Below are 27,508 nucleotides of genomic sequence, written 5' to 3'. Positions count from 1 at the left end.
CGGGCTCCCGCGCCGCCTCGCCTCTACGCGCCGGCGTGCGCGCCGCCGCTCCCTCTCTCTCTCTCTCCCGTGGTAGCAGGAGCAGCGCGGGCGGCGGGGCCGGAGCGTGGCTGAGGCGGCCATTCCTACAGAGCGAGAGAGAGCGCAGCGTGTCCCCCCCCCCCCCCGGGCTCAGTCGCGCACAGGGTGAGGAGGGCGGCGCGGCCCCTCCGGACACACCGAGCGGGCCGGGGGGGGGGAAGGGGAGCGTGAAGGGAAAGTGACCGTTGGGCGCGAGGCGGCCGCCCCGCGCGGTCACGTGACCGCCGCCCCGCGCGCGCCGAGGGAGGGGCGGCTCCGCGGGGCGCGCGCCGGGGCAGGTGCGGCTCGTGCGCGCGCGGCCGCGTGCGCGCTCCCGCGCGTCCCCGCCGTCCGCGCTCCCTCCCTGTGACGCGCCCGCCGCTCTCTCCGCTCTCTTGTCTCTCTCCCGCCCTCCCTCCCTCCTTCACAGAGATGCCCTCGGCTACCAACAGCACCATGGCGAGCAGCACCACCGGCAGCAGCACCGGCAAAGCGGGACCGGGCAGCGAGGCTGCCCCGGCGGCGGCGGCCCCGCAGGCGGCGGCGGGTGTGAACATCACCACGGTGCAGACCGAGGCCATGAAGCAGATCCTGGGGGTGATCGACAAGAAGCTGCGCAACCTGGAGAAGAAGAAGGTGATCCCCACGTCCCCTCAGCCCCCCGGGTGCCCACCCGCCTTGCCCCCCGTCTTCCGGCCGCCCCTGCCCCCGAGCCGGTCTGGCCTGTTTCCCTTCCGCTCCCTTGTGCCGGGCCCTCCGCCGAGCCCTCCCGGGTTGTTCCTGGCGTGGCCCCCAGAGGCCGCCCGCTGGAAGGTTCCAGAAGGGCGAGCGCCGCTCCCCCGGCCTGTCCCCTTCCCCTCCCGGGGTCCCCCTGCCCCATCCCCGGCCGCCCTCCCGGGACCCGGCCCGGTTTCCCCCCGGCCCGCGGGGCAGAGCCCGGAGGGGTCGCGGCTGCCGCCTCCCCTTCGCCCCCGCTGCCCGGAGCCCCCTCGGCGGCGCCGCTCCCTTCCCCCTCCTTCCGCCTTTTGTTCCCCGCGGCACGGCCTTTCCCAGCCGCGCCATCCCCGGGATCGGCTCCCCACATCCCCGCTCCGTGCGGTGGCCGGAGCGCTCCCGGTGCCCGTGCCCGGCGGAGCGGGCGGGCAGAGGCTGCGATGCCCCCGGTGCCGGGCACATGGACGCGGAGCTGTAACATGGCGGCGGCCCGGCCTCCCCGGCGGAGCTCATTGTGCCGCCCGCACAAAGCCGGGGCCACCCCACCCCGCCCCGGTGTCACCGCTCGCTTTCCATCGCCCTGAGCTCAACTCTTTGGGAGCCTGAGCCCAGCTGGAAGCGGCCTTTCAGGGGTTATTTTTAGAAAGAGCAGCTACTAAATCCGTGGTGCTCGGACGGTTCCGAGTTGTGGCACAAGAGGAAAAGGGTGTCGTGGTTACTCGCGGCGTGTTTTGCACCCTCTCGGTGGTGGCAGATTAGATGAGCTTCGCAGGGCTTTACAACTTACAGAGCATGAGGCGTCCGTCAGAAAAAAGAGCTAATGCATGGATAGCCTCGAGACTTGCCTCAAAACACCACATTGCCAAGCTAAAATTAGGGATTACCGAAAAATAATTTCATGTTCATGCTGGAGCCCTAAATCTCTTTTTATTTTTAAACGTGAATAAGCATAATAGCTGTTCTATTAATTTTTTTAACTGGCACTTTCGGCTGTATTCATAGTATTCCACATTGTAGAAGGTGGAAATATTACCAGTAAATTAGTCTGTACAGGTGGGTTGTAAATGAAAGAAGCCGTGCTTTAGCTATAAATAATACACTGTGTATCAATAATACACTGTATAAATACACTGTGTACAGTGTAGCTTCCCACTTAAAAACTGGGTGTGGGATTTTCCTGGGTTTTAAAAATGACATGGCAAAAAGCAGGAAGCCAGGACCTTTTAGGTAAGTTTTGGAATCAGAGGAGCTTTTGCTCCATGTCTGTTGTGTGTAGACAGGACAAGATGTCTGTCTTAAACTTGTCATTAATACACAGGAATATGTGCACACACAGTACTGGTCCTCAGCTTGAGAAAGGCAGCAGATCTTTCTCTCTCTAATTGTTCCAATACAAAACAATTGTTTGAAATTTAACTGTTGTACCCGACATACACAAAAATCCGCTGAGAATATTTTTTATTGTGTTAGAAATATATTATTTTAAAAACCAAAATTAGCAGGTGAATATTTTGGCCTGTTCTGTACTTGGGAGTATTCAAAAGGATAAAGCACTGTGTTACTGGTGTGAGGGTCAGCTTTTCCTGGGAGCAGTATTTTTATTAACCTTGAAGTCTTTTACACCTAATTTACACTTGCCTTCCCCATTCCATTCTGTTGGAGTGGAGTTTTAGTCAGGTGAAGTGTTCTACCCAGTGAATAGAGGGGACAAAGTGCCCTTTTTTTTCTGGCCATGGCTTTTGTTGGAAGATGTTCCATGAAAATTACTGAAAGCATTTATTTTTGGAATACTCTCTGCTGGGCAGTGAAGGCTTAAAGAAAAGGCAAGGGCAGGGGCCTGAAAAGGAAAAGCTCCATATTGTCTCTCCCTGATGAATTAAAGTTGAAAGATACTTAAGTCTTAATGGCCTGAAGTTCTGAAACTTCCTGAAGGAGGACTCATAAGCACTACAGAAGTCGTGAGAGAAATGGGTTTTGGTGTGGTGAAGCAGAGTAACTCATTTGTGGGCTTGAGCCTCTCCCTTGGTGGGGGAATCAAGAGTTCTGTAGTAAATAATGCTCTTTAATAAAGAGAGCGTTACATGCTTTGTGTCTTAAAACAAAGCTCATTGTACACATCAGTATTTCCTTGTGCTTTGTATCTGGGGATAAGAATATATTTTTGATTTTTCCAAGCATCCAGAAAGTAAAATTGTGCTGGATACTGCACAGACAGGAGTGGGTGAGAAATGCAGTAAATCTCACTGGGAACTTGTGCTTAGTTGGACAGCTAATCCTTTCTTTGTCAGCAGCTGGTACCGAAGGCCAGTAGAGATGATTTTCAGAGCTTTGTGTCACAGAATGAATACAAGAATATACTTAGACACACATTTCTGAAGGATGAAAAATGATTGCTCTGGAAGAGGTACCATCTTAGGTTTTAAATGAGTGTGCAGCTTTTAGTAGAGGAAAGGTCACTCTTCATGAAGAAATTTGAATTTTTGGAATAAATTTAATGTAACGTTTACCTCTAAATGCAGAGGATAAAATAGCATGACTACCAAAACACAGATTGAAATAATATTTGTAACTTTGATCTATACTGTTTTGAATGTTTCTGTATAAACTAAAACTACTAGATTATTAGTTACACTTTCATTTTCTTTTCTTAAATGTGACCTTATTTGAAAGAATGAGCATTGCTTGTGTTAAAAGGGACTAGGATAAATGGAATTGCTGTTCAGAAAGGGATGTGAAAGCATGGCCTGAAAACGTCTGTGTTCCCCTCATCTCTTTATATTTGGAAATTATAGGAATGCTCTTCTCTGTTCTTAGATGACAAGATATTTGTGTGTGCATGGAAGGGGGTAATTAAAGGGGTATTTTCTCTATGTGACCTTCAGATGTGCAACTCGAGTTTATGTTGACTAGCTTAGTTAATTTAGAGGTTACCTGGACTCTTCCAGGTGTTTGTCAGGTGTCTGGGGTTAGAATCCTGCCAGCTCTCTGTGCTCCCTAGGAGAAAATATTTCACCTTCAATTCCTCCTTTTCCCTGGCTCTTTGGGTTTTTGTTTTTAGAGGGAAAATCCTTTCCAAATTTTAAGCCAATTGAATGTAGATCGAATTCTGGTTTTATTTCAGGGCTGAATGAAAAAAACCCAGTTATTTTTGCTTTCAACTTGTGCAATAGAGCATGAGCCATGTAAGAGCAGTTTATCAAACAAATGTTCTGCCAAAGGGGCAAAATCATTTATTTGCTAACACGTGGGTTAGGAGATGGGCAGATGTTCACAGGGTAACGACCTGTGAGCTTAAAAACTTGGTGTGAGCTTGGTGTCTGGAGTTGGAAAAATGGCACGTGTTGCCTGTGCCTGGTAACTTGAGCTGCTGCCACTTTATCAGCTTGTCTGAATTTCCTGCTGAGTGTAACCCTGGCTGGGGTGCAGAATGAGGAGCTCACAGGTGCTGCTGTCCTTGCTGCACAAGAACTGTCGTGGAACAGCAGATGGACATTTGAAGTTGATGTGACCTGGTTCAGCGGGATCAGTTTTCCATACTTGTAGGTGCAGTCAGTGGTAGCAGGAAGTTTGAAGCTGCCCATTGATAGCATCTCTCTAAATGCTTTTGTCCATGATTTTGGGCCACTTGGATATCCCAGGCTTTTGAGTGTCTCCAGAACCTTTCCTTGTGAGGCTTGGTTTGAATTTTATCTTTGGAGATTAAACGTGATTTTGGACCAAATCGTAACATTCATTTTAAACTGTGTATTAAAAGCCTGAATCTTTCTTTGAAACCTCTCTTGGTAGCAATTTTGGATATCCAGCTTCATGTCTTGAAAACCCAAGCAGTTTTATCTGTGAAATCATGTGGTAGTTGGTGCTTTGAGGTTTCAGCTGGGTCTCTTTTGGTTTTAACTGGTTATTGTAGAATAGGGATTGTCTCCCAGTGAGTTCAGTTAACTGGATGCATGATGAGTCCAAGGGGCTCTGGAAACACCTTCTAGTTTCAGTTTTTCAGATGCTGCTTTGGGGTTTGGATGACAGTTTTTGTTTCAGAAGAAAAAGACACACAGAATGTGTTGGGAGAGCTCGATTTGTGTTCTGCAGCCCAGTTGGTGTTCTAGAATTCATTTGTAAAAGTAACATTTTTGAACAAAAATGATGTGTAGAGCAAAATCCAGGTCTCCTGCCGTGTAGTCAGCTTCCCTGTAAATTCAGAGTGTTTCTTTAGGAAATCCTGTATGGTGGTGGTTTGGAAAGAACATCTCTGTGCCGTCACCAAAACTTGGGGTTCCACTCTTCTGTGAAGTAATTCTGGTTACTGAAGCAGCTTTTTTTTTCCCTTTGGGGTTAACTGATCATGAAACTACAGAATTGATGTATCTTTGTCATTTGTTTAAAAACGAATACATCATGCAGATATTTTTTTCTAAACCATCAAACTTCCCAGACGGTGGGGAAAAACCCACCCACCCACCAGAATATCTACAACTGTTATTTCAAAAATAAATTCAGTTTAAACAGAAGACCTGTAAGTGTTTTGTGTTCTGGCATATTGGTGTTACTGCATCCTTCCATCTTCCTCGTTCCAGCTCAGGACTGAAACTGCTTCTCAGAACTGGTGGGTTTTGAGAGGTTCTGAGCTTCCTTGTTAAGTGTTTTACCTTTTTGATGTTTTTTTTTCTGCCCGTTTTTTTTGAGAAAATGGGAAGTCTGGTTTTGGTTTGTGGGGTTTGTTTGTTCATTTCTGGGCAGTTTTTGCTGCAAAGCAATGAATGAGTGTGGAGGTGATGGTGGAGGGCAGATAAATTACAATGCAGAGATGTAAAACAGGTTAATAAACTTCTGATTTGTAACTTGGCTTTTATTTGAGTTCAATGCAAACCGTATTACACAGCTGTTTTAAATGTTGGATGATCTTAATTGCTTTTGTGCTGTCAAAAACATTCAGTTTTTGAGATGCCTCAGGAAACAGACTTGGAATGTCCTTTCCACCTTTTCTTAGCTTGTAGTAGAGTTTGGATTCCAAAAGGTTTACTCCAGCTGTTCACAGAGGTTACCTTGTCCCCTTGCACCTTGCAGCTTGTCTTGCACACTTGCGCTGCTGTAATTGGTAGAACCATAGCATTGAAATTATCTGGTTAAATATAGAGCCTCCCTCCTGCTCCTGACCCCCTTTTTTAAGGGTTATTTTTAATCTGATGATTCCAGTGATCCAGTTTGTAGCACAGCACTGGAAGTGACGGCTCAGTGGTCAGGCATTTCTAAAACCGGTGTTGGTTTGGAGGGTAGTGCCATGTAACTTCTTTTTTTGTTTCCACTTTAGGATGACATTTTTGAGACAGTTCAGAGGAGGTGAAGAGAACTGTCTATTACTGCAGTAAAGTAACTCAGTTTCGGATTCCTATTAAAGTAAAATCCAGGGCATGCTTAAGCAATGAACACCATAGCCCCAGGAGCCTGGTTTTGGTGCTTTTTCCCCAGGAAACTCCAAAGCACTTCAGGTATCTCAGTGGAAAAAGCTGAAGCAGGGTGGCTTGCTGCCTGCAGAACTGGGAGCTGCTGACTCATGAGCTGTTCAATACTCAAATTTATGTGCTCACTTTGCCACTGGATTTTTTTTTTTTCCTGCTGGTTTGGTCTCCATGCTTTGAGATCTCCATCTGTGAGGAGTGAGGGTGAAGTTGTGTAGGGGGGTTAACATAAAGACAGTCTTCCCCTCTTGCAGGCACTGCATTAGGTTCCTAAAGCAGGAATTTTACTGCAGTTGTTTTACAGCACTAATGCTGCTCTTGGATTGCTGTTAGTTGACAGTGCAGATTAAAAAGGAAAGCATTTCACTTAATATTTCTGTGTAATGCAGCTTTGGATCTTAAAGTGTCTTTGGGATGATAGAAAAACGCTTACTTGGCAGTTGAAATCTTTGTGGTAACATTTAACTAAATGCACATTGGCTTGTCCTCTGCATTGCAGCTGACAGGGCTTTCCTTCCTCTGCTTTTACCTTCCCAATAGGAATACTTACAAAGAAGAAAAAGTGAAGACAAGTAACTTTTGTTCTATTCCTAACAGAAATTGACATATTACCCTTTGCTTTTTGGTTGAATAAAAATAAGCAAAGCATTTACATTAGACCTAAGAATATTTCACTCTTCAAGAAAAAGGGTGTGCATTGTTCAGTATGTTACTGCAATATCTTAATCTGAAAGGACCAACCATGCATTGAAAAAGTATACAGAAAAAACTGTAGTTATTTAGGATATTTTTGTCTCTTCCCTCATGCCCTCAGACAGCAAAATGGATTTTGTCAGTGTTTCACAGCGTAATTTTGCAATAAATGGGTTTTTTTCAGCAAAGTTGAACAAAGTAGTGTTCTGGAATACAGTGTTCCACCCTGTTTGTTTTACTGTTGTTGTTTATGGGTTTGTGTTGGAGACTGGATCACAGAACTTGTTTTAGTGCATTTTTGTAGACCGTGTTCAAGCTGGCTCATGTTTGCAGTCTATTTACTGAGCAGCCTCACAAACTATTGCATCAGGGTGACCAAGGGAATTGTAATCTGCAGCAGGGGAGCCAGTGACTTGAGCAAGTAGGAACTTCCTTTGAAATTTCCTCGTCTGCAAAGCCAGTTTGCTATAGGATTTCAGCCATCAGAGGTGTGGTGACCTGGCTTTGCACTGGGGCACTGCAGTGGTTCAGCCCTTTTACCTCCCTTTGGCTTCACAGCTCAGCCACACTCTCCCAGACCAAGAGAACTGTCCTGTGATTGTCCAAGCATGTCATCATCTGCTCTGAAATTGGGATGGAGACGAGTAACCTGACCTTCCTTCCTATTGAGATAGATGTGCAGTGTGCCAGATGCTCTCCAGGGCTACTTTTTTTGTCTGTTACGAACTGTGGCTGTTGCATTTAACAACTGTTAGCATGTAGTTTCTGTCCCCAGCATGAGATTCCCAGTCATATATTTTTGGAGGTCTGGAAGTTCTTGCTTTGACTTTGCCTAGGCCATTGCTGGCTCTGATACACTGGAAGGTGAAGTAGTTAAATGTTGTATCTGGCTTGGAGGACTTGAAAAGATCCAGACTGTGGGCACCAGTGACATCAAAGGGACCAAGGCTCACAGCGGTGATTGGGTTTCAGGAAGTAATGATGGGCATCAAATACTTTGGAAGAGGAGCTTGCCTGGTAAACTATTCCACAGACTTTGATCTTTCCAAAAAATCTGAGGCTGAGCATAGAAGTTGAATTAACTAGAAAAATATCAGTAAAATATTTTAACTGAAGACTCTGAAACAAAGAGCAACAGCAACCAAACAGGGTGTCACTCAGTGGCAAATGTAAACCCTGAGACAGTGGTTGCATCAGGGTTTTAATTCTTTGACATTCAAAATGAAGTGTTCTGCTTTTCATGTTTTATTATCCTAGATTGGGAAGATAATTTTTAAGGATTCATTTTAATAACTTAAAATCAGATCAAGGCTAATTTCATTCAATATGTAGTAATTAGTGATAATACAGAAATGGTGGAAAGAGCTTAGTGATTAGGTATGTTATCCTTACAGGCTTTGCTTCCTTTTGAAGACCCTTTCTAGTTCGTTAGCCTGTGGAATCTGTCACTTGGGCACACAGGAGTTTTACCTGCTTTTGGCCAATGTCACTCTTCTGCATCGTTTTCTGTTTAAGCAGATGAGAAAACCCATCCTGCTGCAAAGTAGCCCAGTGATGCTTTTTTCAGTTTCTTCCTGTGGAAAAAAAATCCTAATGCTCTTGAACAAAACTATGTTAGAGCTATTAATACGAATCGTGTTGGTGGGCATTCTTGCACAGAGGATTAGAAACTGTTTAAAATTCTTTGCAACTCTCTTAAGTGATGCAGCTACAGAGAATTACAGTTCTGAATCTTAATAGCATTGACAGTGGGGGTTTGCAGTCAGGTTTTGGTACTGTAGTGATAAAGTGGTGATAAGCTCTACCTCAGCCCTCAGTTCAGCTCTCTGGTGTTTGGACTGAAGGAAATGTCCACCGAGAGTGGTTTTCCCCTTAGGAAGAATGTGAATTTCCTTGGAAATTCCAACTAGCCATGAAGACATTGTAATAGCCAAATAAACAGGGTTAAAATATTTACCTCTTGGGAAAATACTTATGTTTCAACCCAGAAGAGAATTTTTCTCATGTACTCTTCCTACAGGACAGTTATGTGCTTGTGTTACAGTCTGTGTACTGTAATAGTACAGTGCATAATTTTGTTAGCCCAAGTAGAAAAAAAAGCTTTAAACTGATTTTTGGCTCTTCATAACAGCATTTTTCTTTTGTTTCAGAGCAAACTTGATGATTACCAGGAACGAATGAACAAGGGAGAACGTCTGAATCAAGATCAACTGGTAAAAACAACCAAAAAAAATCCTAACCAGATCTCTGTTAAATTGTTTTGTCATCTTGTGATGAGGAGTTTTGTGCTGCCTCTCTCCTTGTTGGGGCTGGTTCTTAAAGTAGGCTATTGTAGAGCTTGATTCAGCTGCAGTTTTGCAGTTGTAGTAAATAAAAAGCAAATATCAATTTAAATTTAGTTGCATGGTGCAAACATGCACATTGATACTTCAAGAGATCACCAGATGCTCAGTAATCAACAGTGTTTTGTTGATGATTTTTAACACTGAGAAAGTGAAGGGAAAAAATGTACCCTCCAACTATTGCAGCTGTTGACACTTAAAAGAATGAGCTGCTTCCCTTGGTCCATGTGATGATTTCATCTTCACTTCGGTGGTTCTGTGCCAGCTGAAAACTGAAATATCACAGATCTGTGTGTTTTTATTTTGGAATGGCCTGTTGTGAAGAGAAACCATGATAAGGTTTCTGTTTGCTGAGCAGAGAAGAGAACGGACACCATGTTGAGGAGGGAAACACATGTCTTTTATGAAGCCTGACTACTAGGCTTCATAAAAATCTTTGTTTGGAGAAATTCCATTATTTTGTCACAGCAGGAGTATAAATGTCTCAGCCATATCCCCCTGATTTGATTCTGATTTGATGGAATTTCACAGCACTACCAGATGGGTTGAGGCGTTTGGTTTGCTTTGGTGCAGATCAGAGTATTAGGTTTAAGAAGATAGCAAAAGCAAAGATTTCTGGGGAAGGGGACATTATGCTCTGTATATTCTGATTTGGGCTCTGACTGGAGATAACAAATCATTAATTCTCAAACTCTTGAGCAGTTCTGAGTTGCCGTATGTTCTTCTCCCCCATTCTCCCAGTTGTTAGATAGTTTTTGTCAGGAACTGGCTGCAGCCAACCATGAGACCAGTCCATCATTCACGTGAGCACATAAAGGCATAATTTTATATATGTTTAGCACATCTAAAGAAACTAGAGGCCCCAAGGACATAGACAAGTCTTTGATATCTGGGCCAGTGAAAATCTAAATTTGCCTTAACATAGCTGCAGTCCCATTGAGGGGTCCCGTGTCTCTCTTCAGAACTAAAACACATGGGAATTTATTTGTTGGAAGTATATATTCTGTTCTGTTGGTTCTGGTTTACATTTGTGGTTTTTCTGGGTTTTTTTAAGGATGCGGTATCAAAATACCAGGAAGTGACAAATAATCTGGAATTTGCTAAGGAACTGCAGAGGAGTTTTATGGCTCTGAGCCAAGATGTAAGTAAAGATCAAGCGTTGCCATGTGGGTTATCCAAACACTTTAAACTCTTCCACTGATGCAGTAGTCACCTCTGTCTACAGGGATGAATTGCCCTTGATTTCCTGTTGTTTGACTGTTTTATTCTGTTCTTTATATTAGTTGATGTCAGGTTTTCTGAAGACTTTCTGATGCACTCCATAAATGTATGGAAGCAAGAATAACGTAGTAATTTTCTGACACAACTCAAGTGTTGAAAACAGTGTGATCACAGAACAGGTCTGCCCGGCAACATTAAAGATGGTCACTTGCTAGCATTGGTAACATTTTCTTAAATTGATTTCACAGGGTTTTCATTTCTTAATAACACAATCTGAAATTGCATTATGGGACAATTCATATTTTTGTAAAGGATAAATTACCTGGATTCTATAGAATAGGTAATCTTTTGGGTTGGTGTTTTATCAAGGAGGCAAAATAACATTGTGGTCGAGAATTAAGTTCTAAAAGGTTGGGAGTTCTGGAAGGAGCAGCAGCATTGGAGGAATTGGTTGTGTAGTGGATGTTAGTGCAGCTGACTGCTCTAACAAGTGGTTTTAGCTTGTGAACAGGCTGTGAGAATTTGAAGGGCAGCAGCATCCTTGTATTACAAACTGCTTCCTACATTGGTTGTGGCTGTCAATTCATTTGTAGGACTAAGCCAACCTGTTTCTGTATTTTCTGGCATCACGGTTCCATCTGTGTTTACGGAATGTTAGTAATGGGGAGCGTTCTTTTCTGGACAAGTCAGTTCTGCAGTGTTTCCCTGGTCAGCTGACTGCTAAAAGAGGCCAGTGAATCCAGGAGTACCAGATTGGTGCTCTGCTTTCAAACTTGATTGCAGTTTTTCCTGACTGCAGTTGGTTCACATGTAGTTGATTTTAAGATACATCTTTGATTTTAAAAAATGAAATTTAGGTGTTTCAAAGTGAGAAAGTTACTGTCCCAATAGATTTTCTGGTAGAGAATATTAAATTTGCAAGGTAAACCAGCTGAATTTGGGATGCTGGATGCTTGGATTAAGATGAATAATGGAAGAAACATCCTGTGGGTTCAGAGTGGTGCTGCATTTAGACCTGCCTTGTGGAAGGTTCAGTGCAGAGCTCAAGGCTGATGATGATGTGTCATCCTCTCCCTCCCTGCATCCGTGCTCCTCACGCTGGAAGTGCTGCAGTGGATGCACATGCTTGTTCCCTAGGGTGTCTGACTGGGGATCTCATGTCCAAGAATTTGTTTAAATCCTTTTATGAACTTGCTGATCCTTTCTATCTCCCCAGCCTTTCATGGCAAAACATTCCATGAGTTCCCTCCCGTGGTGCGTGAAAAAACAAAGAGTACTTTGGTTGATCTGTTTTAAGCTGATCTCCTGGTAGTTCCAATCAGTATTTCCTACTGTCATGGGATGTGGTGAATAACTTCTCTGTTCCTGTTCTCTGTGTGGCCAGTGTGAAAAATCTGGATCACCCAAGCCTTTCCAAATGGAAGAACCCAACACTTAAAATCTGCTCTTGCCCAGTGGAAGAACCCAACATTTAGGCTCTTCTCTTGCTCTCCTGCACCTTTTCTTAGCAAAGAAAGACATTTCTTATCTGTTTTTCCCTTGGGTCCACTCCAGATCCAGAAAACAATAAAGAAGACAGCTCGCAGGGAGCAGCTGATGCGAGAGGAGGCTGAGCAGAAGCGTTTAAAGACTGTGCTGGAGCTGCAGTTTATTCTGGAGAAGTTGGGTGATGATGAAGTGCGCAGCGACCTCAAACAAGGATCCAATGGGGTGCCAGTGCTGACAGAGGAGGAGCTGACAATGCTGGATGAGTTTTACAAGCTGGTTTACCCTGAGCGAGACATGAACATGAGGTAGGGTTATAGCAAAATGCTTGTCTTTCTAATTGCCTGTCGGTTAACAATGTATTTAGTATGGTAATTTAAAGACTCGGTAAGAAATTAACTCTTATTAATTAATTTTTAAGGTTGAATGAGCAGTATGAGCAAGCATCTGTTCACCTGTGGGACTTACTGGAAGGGAAGGAAAAACCAGTTTGTGGAACAACCTGTAAGTACAGTCTCTGCATGAAGAGACAGCACATTGAATTTGTGCCTGAGCTAAAACACACATCTGATGTAAGAGAACTTGGGCAGTTAATTATCTCTGGGTTCCTAGAGTAACTGCTTCTCCTCAGCTCTTAGCTGGACTGTAGCAGTGCCTTGTGAGGTTTGGGCTCAGTGTGTGGTGGTTTTTATTTTACACTGGCTCAGCGTTACTCAGTGTTGAAGCTCAGTCTGTTCCTGCCATTTCAGCAGTACTCTGCTGGTGCTCAGTAACAGGTCTTTGTTTTCTGGAAACCTGTGTGTGAGCAAGGAGCTTTGCTGTTGATAGGACCTGATACATAAAGTGGCATGGCCATCCTTAGTGGGATGTTCTCTCCCCCTTGGCTCCTGCAAAAAGTGTAGTGGCTTTGCCCTGTTTTCATTGATCAGCTGCAGATCAGGGTGTGACCATGCCAGCCAGACTGCTTTTTTTCAGGAAATAATTCCCAAATACATGGCCTAGGCAGCCAGTAATGCTGCTTTCCCAATGGGGCTGATGTCTTTTGGGTTAAGATGCCCCAGCATTCATCTGAGGCACTGAGGGCAAGTGTTCTTTGCTTACAAAAGCTCTTTTGAGCCACTTCACCTCAGGGGAAGAACCTTCATGAATCAGGTGGTACCTGTGTACATTTGTTTGTACTGACAGTTGTTTTGTAAGAAATTGTCTCACAGTAATGGTTTTAAATAACAGGAATAAAAGTCTACTAATTCATAAACTTGGCCTCGCTGTGAAGTGTTCCACAAATCTTCTGAAGACTTGTATGTACTCTTAAGATCCTCCTTGCCCTTCAGATTTTTCTGAATGGCAGTGGGTTATTTATGGATTTATTGAATGTGACGTAGTAAGAGAAGAAATCCTGTACCAGTAATGGTCACGGATTGGCTTGGGGCAGCAACATCTTCCAGCAAAAGGGTTATAAAATGTACAATCTTTGGACTGTGAAAACTGTGCAATCTTTGGGAAGGAAGGAGAAGATGATGAGGGCTGAGTTGGTGCTGATGTTCCCCTGTTCCATTTTCCCAGACAAAGCACTGAAGGAGGTTGTTGAACGGATTCTTCAGACCAGTTACTTTGACAGCACCCACAACCACCAGAATGGGCTGTGTGAGGAAGAGGAGGCAGCGCCTGCACCTGCGGTAGAAGACACTGCAGCAGAGGCTGGTGAGAAGGGGGAGATGCCTTGTGACTGACACATTTGTGTTGTTCTGTCTTGTCTCTGCAGTCCTCAGAGTGATTAAATTGCAAATGCAGTGCTCATCTCTAGTACCAAAACCATCCAGGATGAAAGTTCTGGCTGCCTGAGGCTTTGCCACTTTCCAGTGGTTCCCACCAGTTTAAGCTATGTTAGAAGGGAGCAGTTTTTGAAGCAGACAGTGTGATGACGTACTTAAAGTTGGGAATGTTGTATCCAATTTTAAGAACAAGCTCAGGACATTTTTCCCTTTTGTGGAGAAGCCATAGCTGAACATAACTCTCCCTAGCAGGAACTTAATGTTGGGGTTTTTTTGCTTTTTAATTCAAAGCTCTGAGATTATTTGTTATTACTAATTCCCTGTTAATGCCCCTGTCATTTCTACTTCATTCTGGGACACGAGGCTTTCTCATCTAACTTTGTATCTTCTAGGTCTGTAACATGAGGGTGGTTGGGGTGTTAATTGTTGTTGGTTTGGGGTTTTCCCAGACAAACGGTTTATTCCTTTTTCTTCTAGAACCCGATCCAGCAGAAGAATTTACTGAACCGACTGAAGTTGAATCAACTGAGGTATTATTCACTGAAAGACTGTCATTTTGTATACCTTTAATGCCACTTACTTTTACTTTCATACCCTTTCTTATTTTTATTTTAGTATGTAAACAGACAATTCATGGCAGAGACTCAGTTCAGCAGTAGTGAGAAGGAACAGGTAGATGAGTGGACAGTTGAAACGGTTGAGGTAAGATCTTGTGTACTGCAGGTAAAATTGCAATCCCTGTTTCTGCTGGCTCACAATTCATGATAGGTTTTAGTATTGCATCCCTTCTCCCCCAATATATAAAAGAATACATATATTTAAGTAGGCTTGGACTCACTACTCGATTCTTTAATTACATACTTAGCTCAGGAGTATTTAAAAAGAAATAAAATCTATTTAGTCTGGCTAAGTTTGCAGAGAACTTGCTTTTCTTCATTAGTGGCTTGCTTGGGAAAACAGGACTTAAAAGTCTTAGGCTTAAAAAGACTTTAAGGACTTTTTTGAAGTCTTTTTTTTTTTTTTTTTTTTGAGAACTTAGCTGCAAATGTAGAACTTAAAGGTTTTTCTCCCCAGCTGCTGACAGTGTGGTGTAGTTGTGCTTTCATTGAGCAGGTCCCTGGAGAGGGAGCTAAAAATGAGTAACTCAACTAATACCTGCTGCAGATTGCTTATGTGCATAATTTGATGTTAAAATATGCTTGTGTGTACGTCTCTGCTTCCCAGAGCTACAGTTCTTCAAGTGTTTCACTTGTTACTACTTGCACTTGAGTGGCTGTTCACTTGTGGTGTTTGTGGTGCACTGGTGTTGGGATGCATTCCCAGTTTAGTGATTTGCACTCAGACTTTGCTACATGTACAAGTCCATGATTTTATTGCACCAGAGTTTGTGTTCTTCACGTACAGGAAAGGACAAACCCCATGTTTGGTATGTTGGAGCTTGAGTTGTGTCTGTCTGTTAAAAACAAGCAGGAGCAGCTTGTTTCAGGTGCTGGAGAGTTAATTTTTGATTGATTTTAGCCTTCTGCAGCAGCAAACTGCATTAGACTTTCTTGGTGCCTTTGGGCTGCTTCTAAGTGTAGGAGTGGATTAAGTGTTCAACATCTCGTGAAATGGTGAAAAAACAGAGCAGCTGTTTGATCTGATAAACTAATCCAGCTGATTTACACTGAATCTGGCTGAAATTCCTGTTTTACAGTGTTGAAGACCAAGAGATTTAATAATACTGAGGATGAGTGTGAAGCTTTCCCATGTATGTGAATGAGTTTGGTAGTTTCTTGTCATAGTATTTCATTCCCTTACTCAAAAAACCCTAAAATATCACTGCTGTTGAATGTGTTTTAAGAAATCTGTTAAACTGACAAACCCACACATTAAAGTCATGCTTGGTTGGAGTATTCTTAGAAGGCACAACATTTAAAAATTAATGATTGATAGGCTTCAGTTATACCCCTTTTATATCTGTTTCTACCAAGGGTCCAGAGTGGTTCAGTTCTCTGTAGTTCTTAATATAAGGAGTATGGATGAAGACGTAATTCAGGTTGCAGTTTGGTATGAGACAGATTTCTGAAACTCCTCATTTTTCAGGCATCTGTACTAGATCCAATATGGGACTGGATCGGCTTTGTCCTCATAGGACAGTACAAAGAATGTATGCTTCAGTTGTCCTTTTTGTCCCAATATCTTGGACATCGTAAAAAAGGAATAATTGAGAAAAATTTAAAGTTGAAAATCACTGTTTCTTCATAATTAAGAGTCTTATTTTCTCAGCTATAACACAAAAAAGGGAAATTGAGAATATCTGCCTGTAAAATTATTCTTGCTGGCATCACAATCTCATTTCTCATGGAAGTGCAGCTGAATTGTGCTTTGGTAAGATCATGACACAGAATGTACACTGATAGCTGTGAATTTTGAAATCTGAAAGAGAACATTTGCTCAGAAGAGCTCCATAATTGTTCAGGAAGGGGGAGGATATCATAAACTTCTCTCTTTTTCGGTAACCCTCAGGTGGATGTGATACAGTCAGGATTTCTGTGGTGTGCTTCTAGTTTGGGAAGTGATGATGTCTTCACAAGGATGTTTTTTCTGTGGGCCTTCCATAAGTTTGAAACTAAGGAATTTACTTGTGAATTTTCCAAGTGTATTTGGATTATATGATGTTTTAATTTTGGTGAAGATGTCCTTTATTGGTAATAGTATTTATGGAGGTTTTTTTAATTGTTGTTTTGTGGGGGTTTAATTTTTTTTTAACTGCTTCTTCTCTAAAAAGTACCTGAGTCTGGTTGTACACAAAGTTCACTGTGTCTTAGATTGTGGAACTCTGGGTGGATGGATTTTGTGTAGAATTGAAAACTGTTCTCAGACTGCCAGAACACAAGTTCTTTCTGTTGGTTTGTGGTGTCATTAAACTTGTGGGTTTACCTTTCCTCCTCCTTTTTCCTGTCCCCTGTCAGTCTCCTTGCATTGTGTGTGGCAGCTCTGCCTGCTGCCAAGATTATCTTCATCCACACAACTTGAAATTTGTTCACTAGTTTCATCCTACTCTGGCTGTACTAGGTCAGAGTACCTGGTAGTGCTAATAAGGCTGAAGGAATAGGTCCTAAACTGTTCTTCTGACATGAAAAAAAAGAGGATTGGAAAAGATAATGTAAAATATGAAACACCATCTGAAGTTAGTGCTGTACTATTTGTGAAAGTGTTGGATATTTTTGTCACTGTTACATATTCTTGATGATTCCATCAACTCTTTTTTTTTTCTCCTTGAAGATACTGAATTGTTGTGAATGGCTTGGACTCCATGAGTTGAGTGGTAGTGCTCAAATAATTGAGAGTATTTTTGGTAACAATTACACAGGAGATGAGTGGCTGCTGGTTTTACTACTCAGAGTTTCACCTGATCTGGCTTGCACTTTCTTTTCAATTTTTAAGCTTTGAAATGTGCAAAAGGTCTGTATATGTGCTCTAGATAATTTTTTCCACTTACAGGGCCTAATTCTTAATTTGGAAACAGTCCATAATGTGAAATTTGGGGATAGACCAGAGCAGTTATGCTTGGTTTCCAGTGTGGACTACCTTAGGGTGTATTTTTCATGGGAATTGTCAAATTGCTTCTCTGTGGATTGCTACTAGTGGTGATTTGGCTCTGAAGGGAATCTTGAAGAGGACTGTAGGTTGTGGTTAGCTTTTAGTTTTGTTCAGATTTTCTGTCAGGGATTTGGTCAAAGGAACAAGCCATTGGAGTTGGTGAGGCAACTGCATGTGCAGAATGCTATGTGCCCACAAGGTTTGGAAAGCTGGGCAAGCAGTAGGAATACTGGAAGGTGCTGTAGGTTTCTTTGAGAAATTTTAAAGAAATGTACAGGCTTTGAGGTTGGATAGTGGCAGTTTGAGGCTTAAAGTTCAGATCTTTGTTATAGGACTGGTCTAAAATAGGACTGGTTTGTTAATTGTCATGATGGCTGTACAGAAATCTGTCTTCTGCAGTTCTAACAAGAAATCAGCTACTTCACATCAGTATTCTGAATCCAGGTGCATGTATGCTGATTTATATCCTGTGTACCTAAGTTTTAAAGCTTAGCTGTTTATCTGGAAGATTTTTAATATCAGAAGCTCATTGAAATAGAGAAGTAATAAACAAGTCATTGACAAAGATACTTTCAAAGGGCATTTGTTGACATGGAAAATGGCACTTCTGGATTGTGGGAGCTGCCTAAAGAGCAGGTTAGGGACTGGTTAGGGCCATCAGAGTGCAGCTTGACCATCCTTGCTGCTGTCTGTTTTCAAACTTTTTGCTGATGGTTTTTTGAGATGCTCGTGTCCAGCTGTGCTGGTTGCTCTGCTGTCTGATCAGGTGCTCTCTGAAAGCCCATTGCAGTTTGTTCCTTTGTTGATGTTTGCCACTTTGGAATATGTCTGGTAAATCTGAGCTTTCTTGCCCACCATGAGCTGTGCTTCTGCTTCTGGGCTTCTGGTGTCCCCTTGCAGTGCTGTCTGGCAATCCTTGTCATGCAATGCTGCATGCTGTTCCCTGAGACAGTAAATCAGGGAGCTAGGATAACAGTGGCTGTGAAAATTGAGCATTTTGAAGTCTTACGAAAGACAAAAAAATTCTGACTCCACTTACATTTACCAAAAAGCTATGAAAAAATAATTGTTCCCCATTTGTGCATATTTTTGAAGCCTACTCTTCCCCCACTTCCTTTAAATTTCCAAATGCTGATAAATTGCTGTCTCAAATCCTGCTCTAACAAAATCCATGTAATAATGAACAAATACTTTTTTTTCATGGGGGAAAAGAGCAGATGGAGAATAAAAAAAAAGAGCAGAGTGTGAACTCTGACGTCCTGTGAGTGCTCAAATGAGTAGCTGGCTACCAGCACTGACCTGTCTGTAGGATGTAATACTCAACCCCACTGCAGTAATTCCATCATCCATAACCAGTTAGGCAATAGCCAGAAATGCCAAGAACTCCCAAGTCACTTGAGTGCAGTGCTGCCTCGAGCTGAAATTGCAGTTGGTTGTTGTTTCTTGTTAGGTTGTAAATTCCCTGCAGCAACAGACACAGGCGACGTCTCCTCCCGTCCCGGAACCTCACGCACTCACTGCTGTGGCTCAGGCAGACCCCCTGGTCAGGAGACAGCGAGTACAGGACCTCATGGCACAGATGCAGGGCCCCTACAACTTCATGCAGGTACTTCTGTACTCTAAACATTCATCTGTTTAACCCACAGCAGTGTGGATTTGATTTTTTATTCTTTTTTATTTTTTCTCCCCAGGACTCGATGCTGGAATTTGAGAACCAAACGCTTGATCCTGCCATCGTATCTGCACAGCCCATGAACCCAGCACAGAGTTTGGACATGCCACAAATGGTTTGCCCTCCAGGTTTGTAATGGTAAATCCTAAACATAAATACTGGGGAAGCCTGCAAGTCATCTCTTAGAAGTGCTTCAGTTACTGCTGCGTGGTAAAAGGGTCACCACCAGTAATAGTACAGTCCTGTTAAAGTGTGTTTTTCTCAGAAATGGGACTGTGCTATTTTTAGACTTCCAATTCTCACTTGCTTATAGGTTTTGCTTGGAAATACGGGATATCTAAAGGTTTTTTTTGGTTTTGCTTTGGATTATTTTGGACTACTAGAAAAAATGTTCTTTGCATGGCAACAGGAGTTGGTAATTTGAGCATAGCTTTGCCATGCTAAAGGCTTCATCATCTTCATGATGATCAGCTCTCACATAACTGATCAGAGAAGATAGTAATGCTATTCTGTAAAAGGTTTTGAATTTACTATGTAATAAGTGAAATTATTTTCCTTCAGTTCATGCTGAGTCAAGACTTGCCCAGCCTACCCAAGTTCCTGTGCAACCAGAAGCTACACAGGTAAAGCGTTCAGTAAATTGTGTTTTGGATTTGAGTTTGATATTAGGCCTGAGTTAATAATTCCTAGCTACGTGAGAAACTCAAAAAGCTGAAGTTCCAATTTTGGGAGATGGGTGGTCTCCATTGTTGCTTACAAGCATTACTAATGCTCGTTCCATTCTCTGCAGACATTACAAATTCCAGTAACGGGATCTTATCTTTGTTTAGTAGTTAAGCCATGGGTAGTAGTACTTCCAGTTTAGCTAGAAGCAGGTGGTTTGTTATTTGTTTGTAACAGAAATCACTTGGTTAAAGGGCAGCCTGTGTCTGTTCAAATGAGTGTCAGGGCACAGATAGATCTAATGCATTAACTACAGATTTTGTGTTGTGTTTTATTACTTCCAGTTGCTTGCTTGGATTGGGATTTTATACTGGAGTTGTAGAGCAGTCAGCGTGAGTCGAATGCTATTTTCAGTTGAGCTTTTAAGTTGGATCTCCTAAACTTCCTTTTCCACTGTATAATTGAAGTAGTCACCTTCTTGTTAAGATGTTTCAGTTGTCTGGTGATTAAAGAACTTCCTAATTTTGTGTTAAGCATGTGTGGCATCTCCAAGGACTCTGCTGGTCTCAGTAATGGGTCTGATCCCTGTAGGTATTTGCAATTAAAAAAAAAAACCTGGATAGGTGATGGATCTCACAGTACAGGCAGTATAAATTGCTTCCTTTGGCTTGTCCAGATTAGGTCTGCAAGGTTTAAGTCACTCATTTACATAGAAGCAGGAGTGAGTTTCCTCTGTATGTACCTCCTGAAGTGCTGGTGCTCTCCACAGTCTTGTTGTCTTGTATGAGTAGAATGATTTCTTTGGGCAGAGTGTTTTCTCTGCACTAGTTCCTATTTTGCTGTTAGGTGATGTCTGTGACTTAATCCAATAGATTTTTTTTCTTCTTTCCCTTACCTCAACTAGTGCTGCCAGTGATTCTCTTGAGGATCTTGCAAGCAGTAGCTAAACTTACTCTTGGCTTTGGAACATTCCAGTGTGGTGTGAACACCGCGATCAGTTGTTACCCATTGCCTCTTAAGCTCCCCAGTACAGCCTTTAATGCAAAGCCCTCTGCTTTGCTGGCTGGAGTTTTCCTTGGGCTCTGTGGGAGAGCAGAGCTCATAAAACATAAAATTCAGGCCACTGGAAGCCAGCCCGTGTCCACTTGTGTTTGAGCTTGGAGTTGTGTCATGTTAGAATGTTGGTGGTTGGAAGTAACTAATTTGTACTGGTTGTGAAGATCTGCTGGCTCACAGACCAGAGAGTACCATCCATCCAGAGGTCTCTGATACTTTTTACAAAACTGTGTGTGAGCATCAGCTGACTTTTGGGGGCTTTGGGGTTTATTTTGTCAGGTTCCCTTGGTTTCTTCTACAAGTGAGGGATATACAGCTTCCCAACCCATGTATCAGCCTTCTCACACAGCAGAGCAACGGCCACAGAAAGAATCAATTGACCAGATTCAGGCAAGTCAGGTTTCACAGGGGTGGGAAGAACTCTGATTGCAGGTGACATCAAATGTTAGTTTGTTTCTTCGTAAATAACATTCTTTTTAGTTGCCTGTTGATAGGGCCACTTCAATTCCCTTTGATTCCAAAGTTCTGAGCCTTTCTGTGACCAGTAAGTCTTCCATAGTAAGACTTTTCATTTGGAAGCTTGTATGTTTAGTTAGATGCAGCATGCCAACATCAGCATGGGAGCATCAGTGTTGTTGGCTTAGGAAATGGGATTTATTTTTTTACATTGGCCAGCAGTTAGCCTGGAAACTTACTCATTTCCCCTCCAGTGTTTTCTAGTTGTGTTTCAAGTTAATGAGGGAGAAGATGGTTAGATTTTTCCTCTCATGATGCTGTTGTGAATGAGGCTGTTGAGCTGAAGTAGGAGCCAGGTGTTTGTAGAGGTGAAGCTGAGGCATTGCCACTCTTTTTTAAGCTAAGTTTTTAAAGTTTTGGTACCTCAAAAGCTGCTAAAATGTTGTTTGTTTTAATTATCAGGCTTCAATGTCACTGAATGCAGACCAGACCCCATCGTCATCGTCACTTCCCACTGCATCCCAGCCACAGGTGTTCCAGGCTGGATCCAGCAAGCCTTTGCATAGCAGCGGAATCAACGTTAACGCAGCTCCATTCCAATCCATGCAAACAGTGAGTAGGAAATCCATACTGGATCCCTTTGGTTTGGTACTCATTCCTTGTGGTGGAATCACTCATGGAGCTACCTGGGATAGTCTTTGGTGATTCACATTTCTCAGACTTTGATGCTTCTTTACATGATACAATGAAGAGCTGTAAAAATGAATTTCTGCTCTTACAGGTATTCAACATGAATGCACCTGTTCCTCCTGTTAATGAGCCAGAAACCCTTAAGCAACAAAACCAGTACCAGGCCAGTTACAACCAGACTTTCTCCAATCAGCCTCACCAAGTAGAACAATCAGATCTCCAGCAAGAACAACTCCAGACAGGTAAAATTCTTGTGGCCTTGGTAGAGCAGGTGATAGTCTGTGAAGTCCTAGATGATGGAGCAAAAGCATGTCACGTGTTGCCTTGCAAACCTTTCCCCTGAGCAATACCAGGTTTTGTTACTCTGGGTTTGAATATCCAACAGGGAGTGAAATTCGGTATATTTATTTCCAACTGTTACACCACTTGACTGAGTTTTATATGAGTTTAAATAAAGACATGAACCAGGATTATTCTGAAGGTGAAAGCAGTAGAGTGAAGTACTTGCTCTGGTTGGTTTAAACAAATAGTGCAATTTGAGGTGACATTCTATAAAGGAAATAGTAAGGCAGAAATGAGAGCAAATATTTACAGCTTCTCAATAGTCAATGCAAGATTTCACAAAGGTCTGGAATGCTTTGCTGAAATCAGTGAGATGTGGTTTGAATTCAGCAGGCAAAATGCTATCCAGGTTAGCAACTTGAAAAAATAAAAGTCTCTATCCAGAGCTGTTCTTCTCTCAGCACTGCCTTCACTTTCCACTGCAGTGCTAACAAGTACTGGATGTGCAATAAGGAGAAAGAGCCTCATCCTTTTTCTCCATACCCGAATGCTGGGTTTAAAGAGAGATTCGTGGGAACATAAAGAAATCCAGACTTTTCTACTTCTTTTTTCCCCCGATTCCCCTGCAGTGGTTGGTACCTACCACGGTTCCCCGGACCAGAGTCACCAAGTGGCAGGAAACCACCAGCAGCCTCCCCAGCAGAACACTGGATTTCCCAGGAACAGCCAGCCTTACTACAACAGCCGAGGGGTGTCCCGGGGGGGATCCCGCGGGGCCCGGGGCCTCATGAACGGTTACAGGGGCCCAGCAAACGGATTCAGAGGTGAGCAGCTCTCCGAGGCACCCACAGCTTCTGCTTGCACTGGGAGAGCGCCAGCTCAGGATTGCAGGTGTTAAACTGACCTGGGGCAGTGTCTCTGTGACACTGGGACACTTACAGTGAAATCTTACTGGCTGTAGATGAGCAACTTCAGATGTAAGTGTGTGTCTGGACCTCTGTTACAATACAATTGTTAGGCATCCACTGCAAGTATAAGCAAATGCAGCAATAGCCAGCCATCAAGCGGGGAATTCGGATGCCAGTTGGTATTTCAAAAATGCTTTTTATTTCCACAATGTATTTTATAGTTCTGTGTTTCATCAGAATGAAAGTAGGCTGGCTTATGTAGAAATACAGGAACACTAGAGTCCAAAAGTCACTAGGCCAAGGGAATTAACAGGAGTGGAGGAATGATACTGTAGTTCTGGATAGATAAGAGAATGTTCCTGATTCGTGGACCTTATATGTGTGGCTGTCAGTGTTACAAAGAGGTTTATGTTAGAATAGGAGAGAGATGGTTTCCTTGTCAGGTGTTCTGGGATTACTTATGGACACAGGTACTGTCTTCCGTGTTCTCTTCCTCTCGTGTGGCTGGGGAGTAGAGAAGAAACCTGTGTAATAAAAATACAACTGATTGGAGTGTGAATGCAGTTACCACAGCTGGGACATTTAGATCCTACCTAGGATCATGTTTAGCTCTGGACTGAATGTTCTGTAAATCAAGCCTCAGATTACTCTGAGAAATGCACTGAATTCTGCCTCCTCCCAGTCCTTAGCAGGTGTTCATTCTCATTTCTTGTAATGTATTAGCCCTGATGTTGGAGACATTTGCCTGACTTGAAAGTAAACAGCCCTTCCTAAAGGGATGGGGTTTTTTAAGGCTTAGGTAAAATGCTGTTGCTGATTTTCTTTCTATAGTAGCAGAAGGTCAAGTATTAAGTGCAACTTTGATTTGCAAGTGAAAGACTTGTGCCCTGTTCCTTAGGGGGATATGATGGCTACCGTCCTTCCTTTTCCAACACTCCAAACAGTGGCTACACACAGCCCCAGTTCAATGCTCCTCGGGATTACTCAAACTACCAGAGGGTAAGCTACCAGCGGAGGGGGGAAATACGTGTCCAAAGCACTCAAAGCTGTTAGTGACAACTTCCTCTGGGACTTCTTTTATTGCTCAGGAACACAAACTGCCTCTGTGTAGTTTGGAAAAGTTGAACACTAAAGACATCTATTTATATTTCTTAGTTATATTGAGCAACATACCCTGTAACTGGAGACAGCATTTGTCACTGCACACTTTATTACAGCTGCTAGGCACTAATGAAAGTAAGAATTTATTTTTTTAATATTATTTTAAACTAATAAAGTGTTGCATGTTGAAGTTACAGGTGTTTTGTCAGTGCACATAGTTCTAAAAGCTCCTTGTTTTCCTGGCAGTTAGTAACAGAATGCCCAAGTTTTATGTTGTAACTTTTTTAATTTCTTTGCTTCAGGATGGATATCAACAGAATTTCAAACGTGGCTCTGGACAAAGTGGACCTCGGGGAGCTCCTAGAGGTAATTTCCAGAGTAGTGAATAATTGATTTGGGTTGAGTGGAAGTTTCTGAGCCAACTTCTAAAGTTCTGGACTTCGAAAAGAACCTCACTCCTTCCTCAGCAGCTCACAATTAAGAATAAGCTGACTTTCCTCTGACCTCATAGCTGACCCTGCTTTTGAGCAGGGCTTGGTCCTGCAGAGCCTCTGAGGACTCTGCTGACTTGAGTTACTGTGATCCTGTGAACTGGTGGTAGAAGTTTAGTTGGCTCTTGAATGAGGAATTCTTGGAAAAGAAGCTAAACCAGCAATTGCTGTTGACATTTAGATACAGCAGAACTACTTAACTGTCTTTTATTAATGAAAGCTTAGGAAGCAAACCCCACAGACATAATGAGGCTGTAGTTCAGCTTCTAGACTTTATTTTCATCACTATTTTTTCAAGTGTTCTTCTTAAACCATTTTTGGTGATGAGACTGTTCTGTGTCAATACAGACATGGCCATGAGTGCCTTGTCAGTGAGGGCAGCTCGAGGCTGTGCCCTGCATCTGTGAAACCCCACGTGGCAGTTCAGTTCTGAAGGGTTCTGTCCCTGTCTCGGTCCTGAAAGCCCTGAGGTGTGGCACTGAGGCCTCTGGAGCTCAGTGCAGCATTGGGCTGCTGTGAAGCTGAGGGCATGTTTCAGGAAGCACAGCAGAGTCTCTCTGAGTTTAGCCCAGGAGATGTAGGACTGTTTTTAAACTAACCAGATTTCCTGCAGATTTCAACCCCCTTTCTGTGTGTTTTCTAGGTCGTGGAGGGCCCCCCAGACCAAACAGAGGGATGCCTCAGATGAACGCTCAGCAAGTGAATTAAACACATTCACAGGATTCCATTCAACGCCAAAAACACGCTGGCCAGTGTACAATACATGTTACCAGAAGAGTTATTATCTATTTGTTCTCCCTTACAGGAAGTTTGTTGTAAAGGGACTATTTTCATTACCCATAATGACAGGACTACAGTTGCCAGCTTTATATTCCCTGGATATTGAAAGGAACGAAACAACGTTTACTCTGCATGTTCTGTCCTAAGCATCATCTTGAGCCTTGCATATGAGATTCAGATTCCTCACCCTTGCTAAGAGTATAGCAAAAAAGGCAATTTTCAGGGTGATCCAATCTCCATGGTTAACTGAAGTGGCAGGAAAAAGCAACGACTCGCTTCTGACATTTAAAAGTGATTTAACAAATTCGGATAAAATCTGCAAATCCATAAAGATTTACTGTGGTGGCAGTTGACAAAACTTAAATGTTCCCATGAAAGGATGGAAAAGGTGAAGTGTGGCTTGGTAGAACAACTGCATTTCAGCTTTTTCTTATTAAACTGAAGCACTGAACAGTTAAAGGTGTGTAGTGATGCAAATGCCCTAAATAGACAGGTGGGCTTAGAAGCAGTTTGTGAGAGAGAAGAGGCACCCTTAGCTGCAGCACTCCTCATCACCAGGGCCCTGATTCCCGTGGCTAAGGAGTTCAGAGCGCTTGCATAACTGCTAATGTAACTGTGTAATTTTTTTTTGTTTTTAGGAGACAAGGTGAAAAACAACAACAACAACAACAAAAAAGCTTTGATTTGGCACTTGAACAAAATTTTGCTACAAATCTGAGCTATAATCTGGATGGCCACTGTATATTTGATGTGAAGTATTTAGATATCTCTTTGAAACACTTTTAAGTTTCTTTGATAGCAATGACTTTTGTAAGGATTGGTATTCTCTATCATTCCTTATGACTTGCACATTGTCTGTCACTAATACTTGACCTTGCTGTATTATCACCTAAATAACTGATGCCGGTACTGATGGAAATCTCTAATGGATAATCATAACACTTTTGGTCACATGTCCTTTTGTCTTTCCTGCAGCCTTGAAGGTTTTAAGAAATCTCAAATGCCCGCTGCTGCTGCCCTTCCAATTGCTATCTTTTGAAAAGCACCAGTCTGTGTTTGAGTTGATTTCCCCTTTTCAGGGAAATGACAGCCAGCAGTTACAGTTCTAATGGTATAAGCAAGATAAATAAAACATGTTTATAAAAATTGTATCCTGGAACACTGGTTTTCAACGGCTGAAACAGATTCAATGTGTTGGGGTGACGTTTCATAAGGTTTCTTTGGGTTTTTTCCCCAAATAGTCTCTTTTTCCTGACTAGATGTAAACCCTCCTCCTGTTTTTCTGGTTTTATTCTACTAGCTGTGACTTCTGGGAAACCTTTTCTTTTTGATGGACTTTTCCTTTTTTTTTTTCATCAAGGCAGCGATGTATAAAAGAAATGGCATAAGCCTAGGAGCTGGAAAATACCAAGTCTTATTCAAGTTTTACTGCATCCTTGTGGTATAATCTTTGGAAAAATCACTTGTGCCTGCCTTTTGCGCACATGCACTCTCTCTGCAGTGGGGAGAATATTTTGATAGCTGCCTCCATAGAGGTGTTGGTAGTTCTGTTGCAATCTATAGCACGTGCAAGAAGAAAAGTGCTATATTATATGTTAAGTATTGCTCATCAAATAATTCCTACCTGTGGAAAGGTGAAATTAAGGAACAGCTGCGTGGTGTTTAACTGTTCTGTACAAAACTGAAGGTTGTTTTCACTCACAGGGTCATTTCTACTTTGTATCACAACTGAACTTTCAGAACTTGCAGTCAGATACTTTTGACTTCGTTGTGAAACAGTCTGGAACTCCATCCAAATAGGTGGGAAATCACTTTTCCATGTCCTGTGTGAAGAGCACAAATGAAAAATGTTTTCACTGCGGGAAGTGATAAGCTTGTGAAGACCATATTCCACACCAGGCATCCTGAAACGGGGCTGATGTCTGGAAGCAGCAGTTTGAGTCAAGGCCTAGAACATTCCTAAACTGCAGTCCGGTGAGAAGTTGCTGTTCTGTGTCTTTTTTAGGAAGCTATTACTGAGATAATAGTCCCTACTGTTTTTTAACTGGAAAAAAAAATAAAAAGACAAACCTTTTAATGTTGAA

General features: G+C 42.7%; 1 protein-coding gene across 3 annotated transcripts; it reads left to right on the top strand.

Moving 5' to 3' along the window:
- On the top strand, positions 1 to 27,508 carry CAPRIN1 (cell cycle associated protein 1). Of its 3 annotated transcripts, XM_069016375.1 has the most exons (19): positions 2 to 186; positions 491 to 696; positions 9,071 to 9,133; positions 10,317 to 10,403; positions 12,038 to 12,276; positions 12,390 to 12,472; positions 13,532 to 13,669; positions 14,218 to 14,270; positions 14,356 to 14,442; positions 18,776 to 18,931; positions 19,017 to 19,125; positions 19,559 to 19,620; positions 20,996 to 21,106; positions 21,635 to 21,784; positions 21,954 to 22,104; positions 22,774 to 22,968; positions 23,951 to 24,051; positions 24,456 to 24,519; positions 25,288 to 27,508. In XM_069016375.1, the coding sequence occupies exons 2-19, from the start codon at positions 493 to 495 to the stop codon at positions 25,350 to 25,352; spliced, it is 2,118 nt and encodes a 705-aa protein (XP_068872476.1). In that variant the 5' UTR covers positions 2 to 186; positions 491 to 492; the 3' UTR covers positions 25,353 to 27,508. The 3 variants fall into 3 exon arrangements, with proteins under 3 accessions (XP_068872477.1, XP_068872476.1, XP_068872478.1); XM_069016376.1 differs by lacking the exon at positions 14,356 to 14,442 and having other exon boundaries at positions 1 to 186; XM_069016377.1 differs by lacking the exon at positions 20,996 to 21,106 and having other exon boundaries at positions 4 to 186.

Source organism: Aphelocoma coerulescens, chromosome 5 (assembly GCF_041296385.1).
Source record: "Aphelocoma coerulescens isolate FSJ_1873_10779 chromosome 5, UR_Acoe_1.0, whole genome shotgun sequence".
Taxonomy (NCBI): domain Eukaryota; kingdom Metazoa; phylum Chordata; class Aves; order Passeriformes; family Corvidae; genus Aphelocoma; species Aphelocoma coerulescens.
Note: the sequence above shows the minus strand (reverse complement) of the source record. Positions and strands in the feature narration are given on the sequence as shown.

Excerpts from the sequence above, each read along its gene's own strand:
- CAPRIN1 (XM_069016375.1), top strand. The coding sequence starts at position 493 with ATGCCCTCGGCTACCAACAGCACCATGGCGAGCAGCACCACCGGCAGC. Across the intron at positions 14,271-14,355 it reads CTGAAGTTGAATCAACTGAG|TATGTAAACAGACAATTCAT; the intron begins GTATTATTCACT and ends TTTTTATTTTAG. Across the intron at positions 21,785-21,953 it reads CATTCCAATCCATGCAAACA|GTATTCAACATGAATGCACC; the intron begins GTGAGTAGGAAA and ends CTGCTCTTACAG.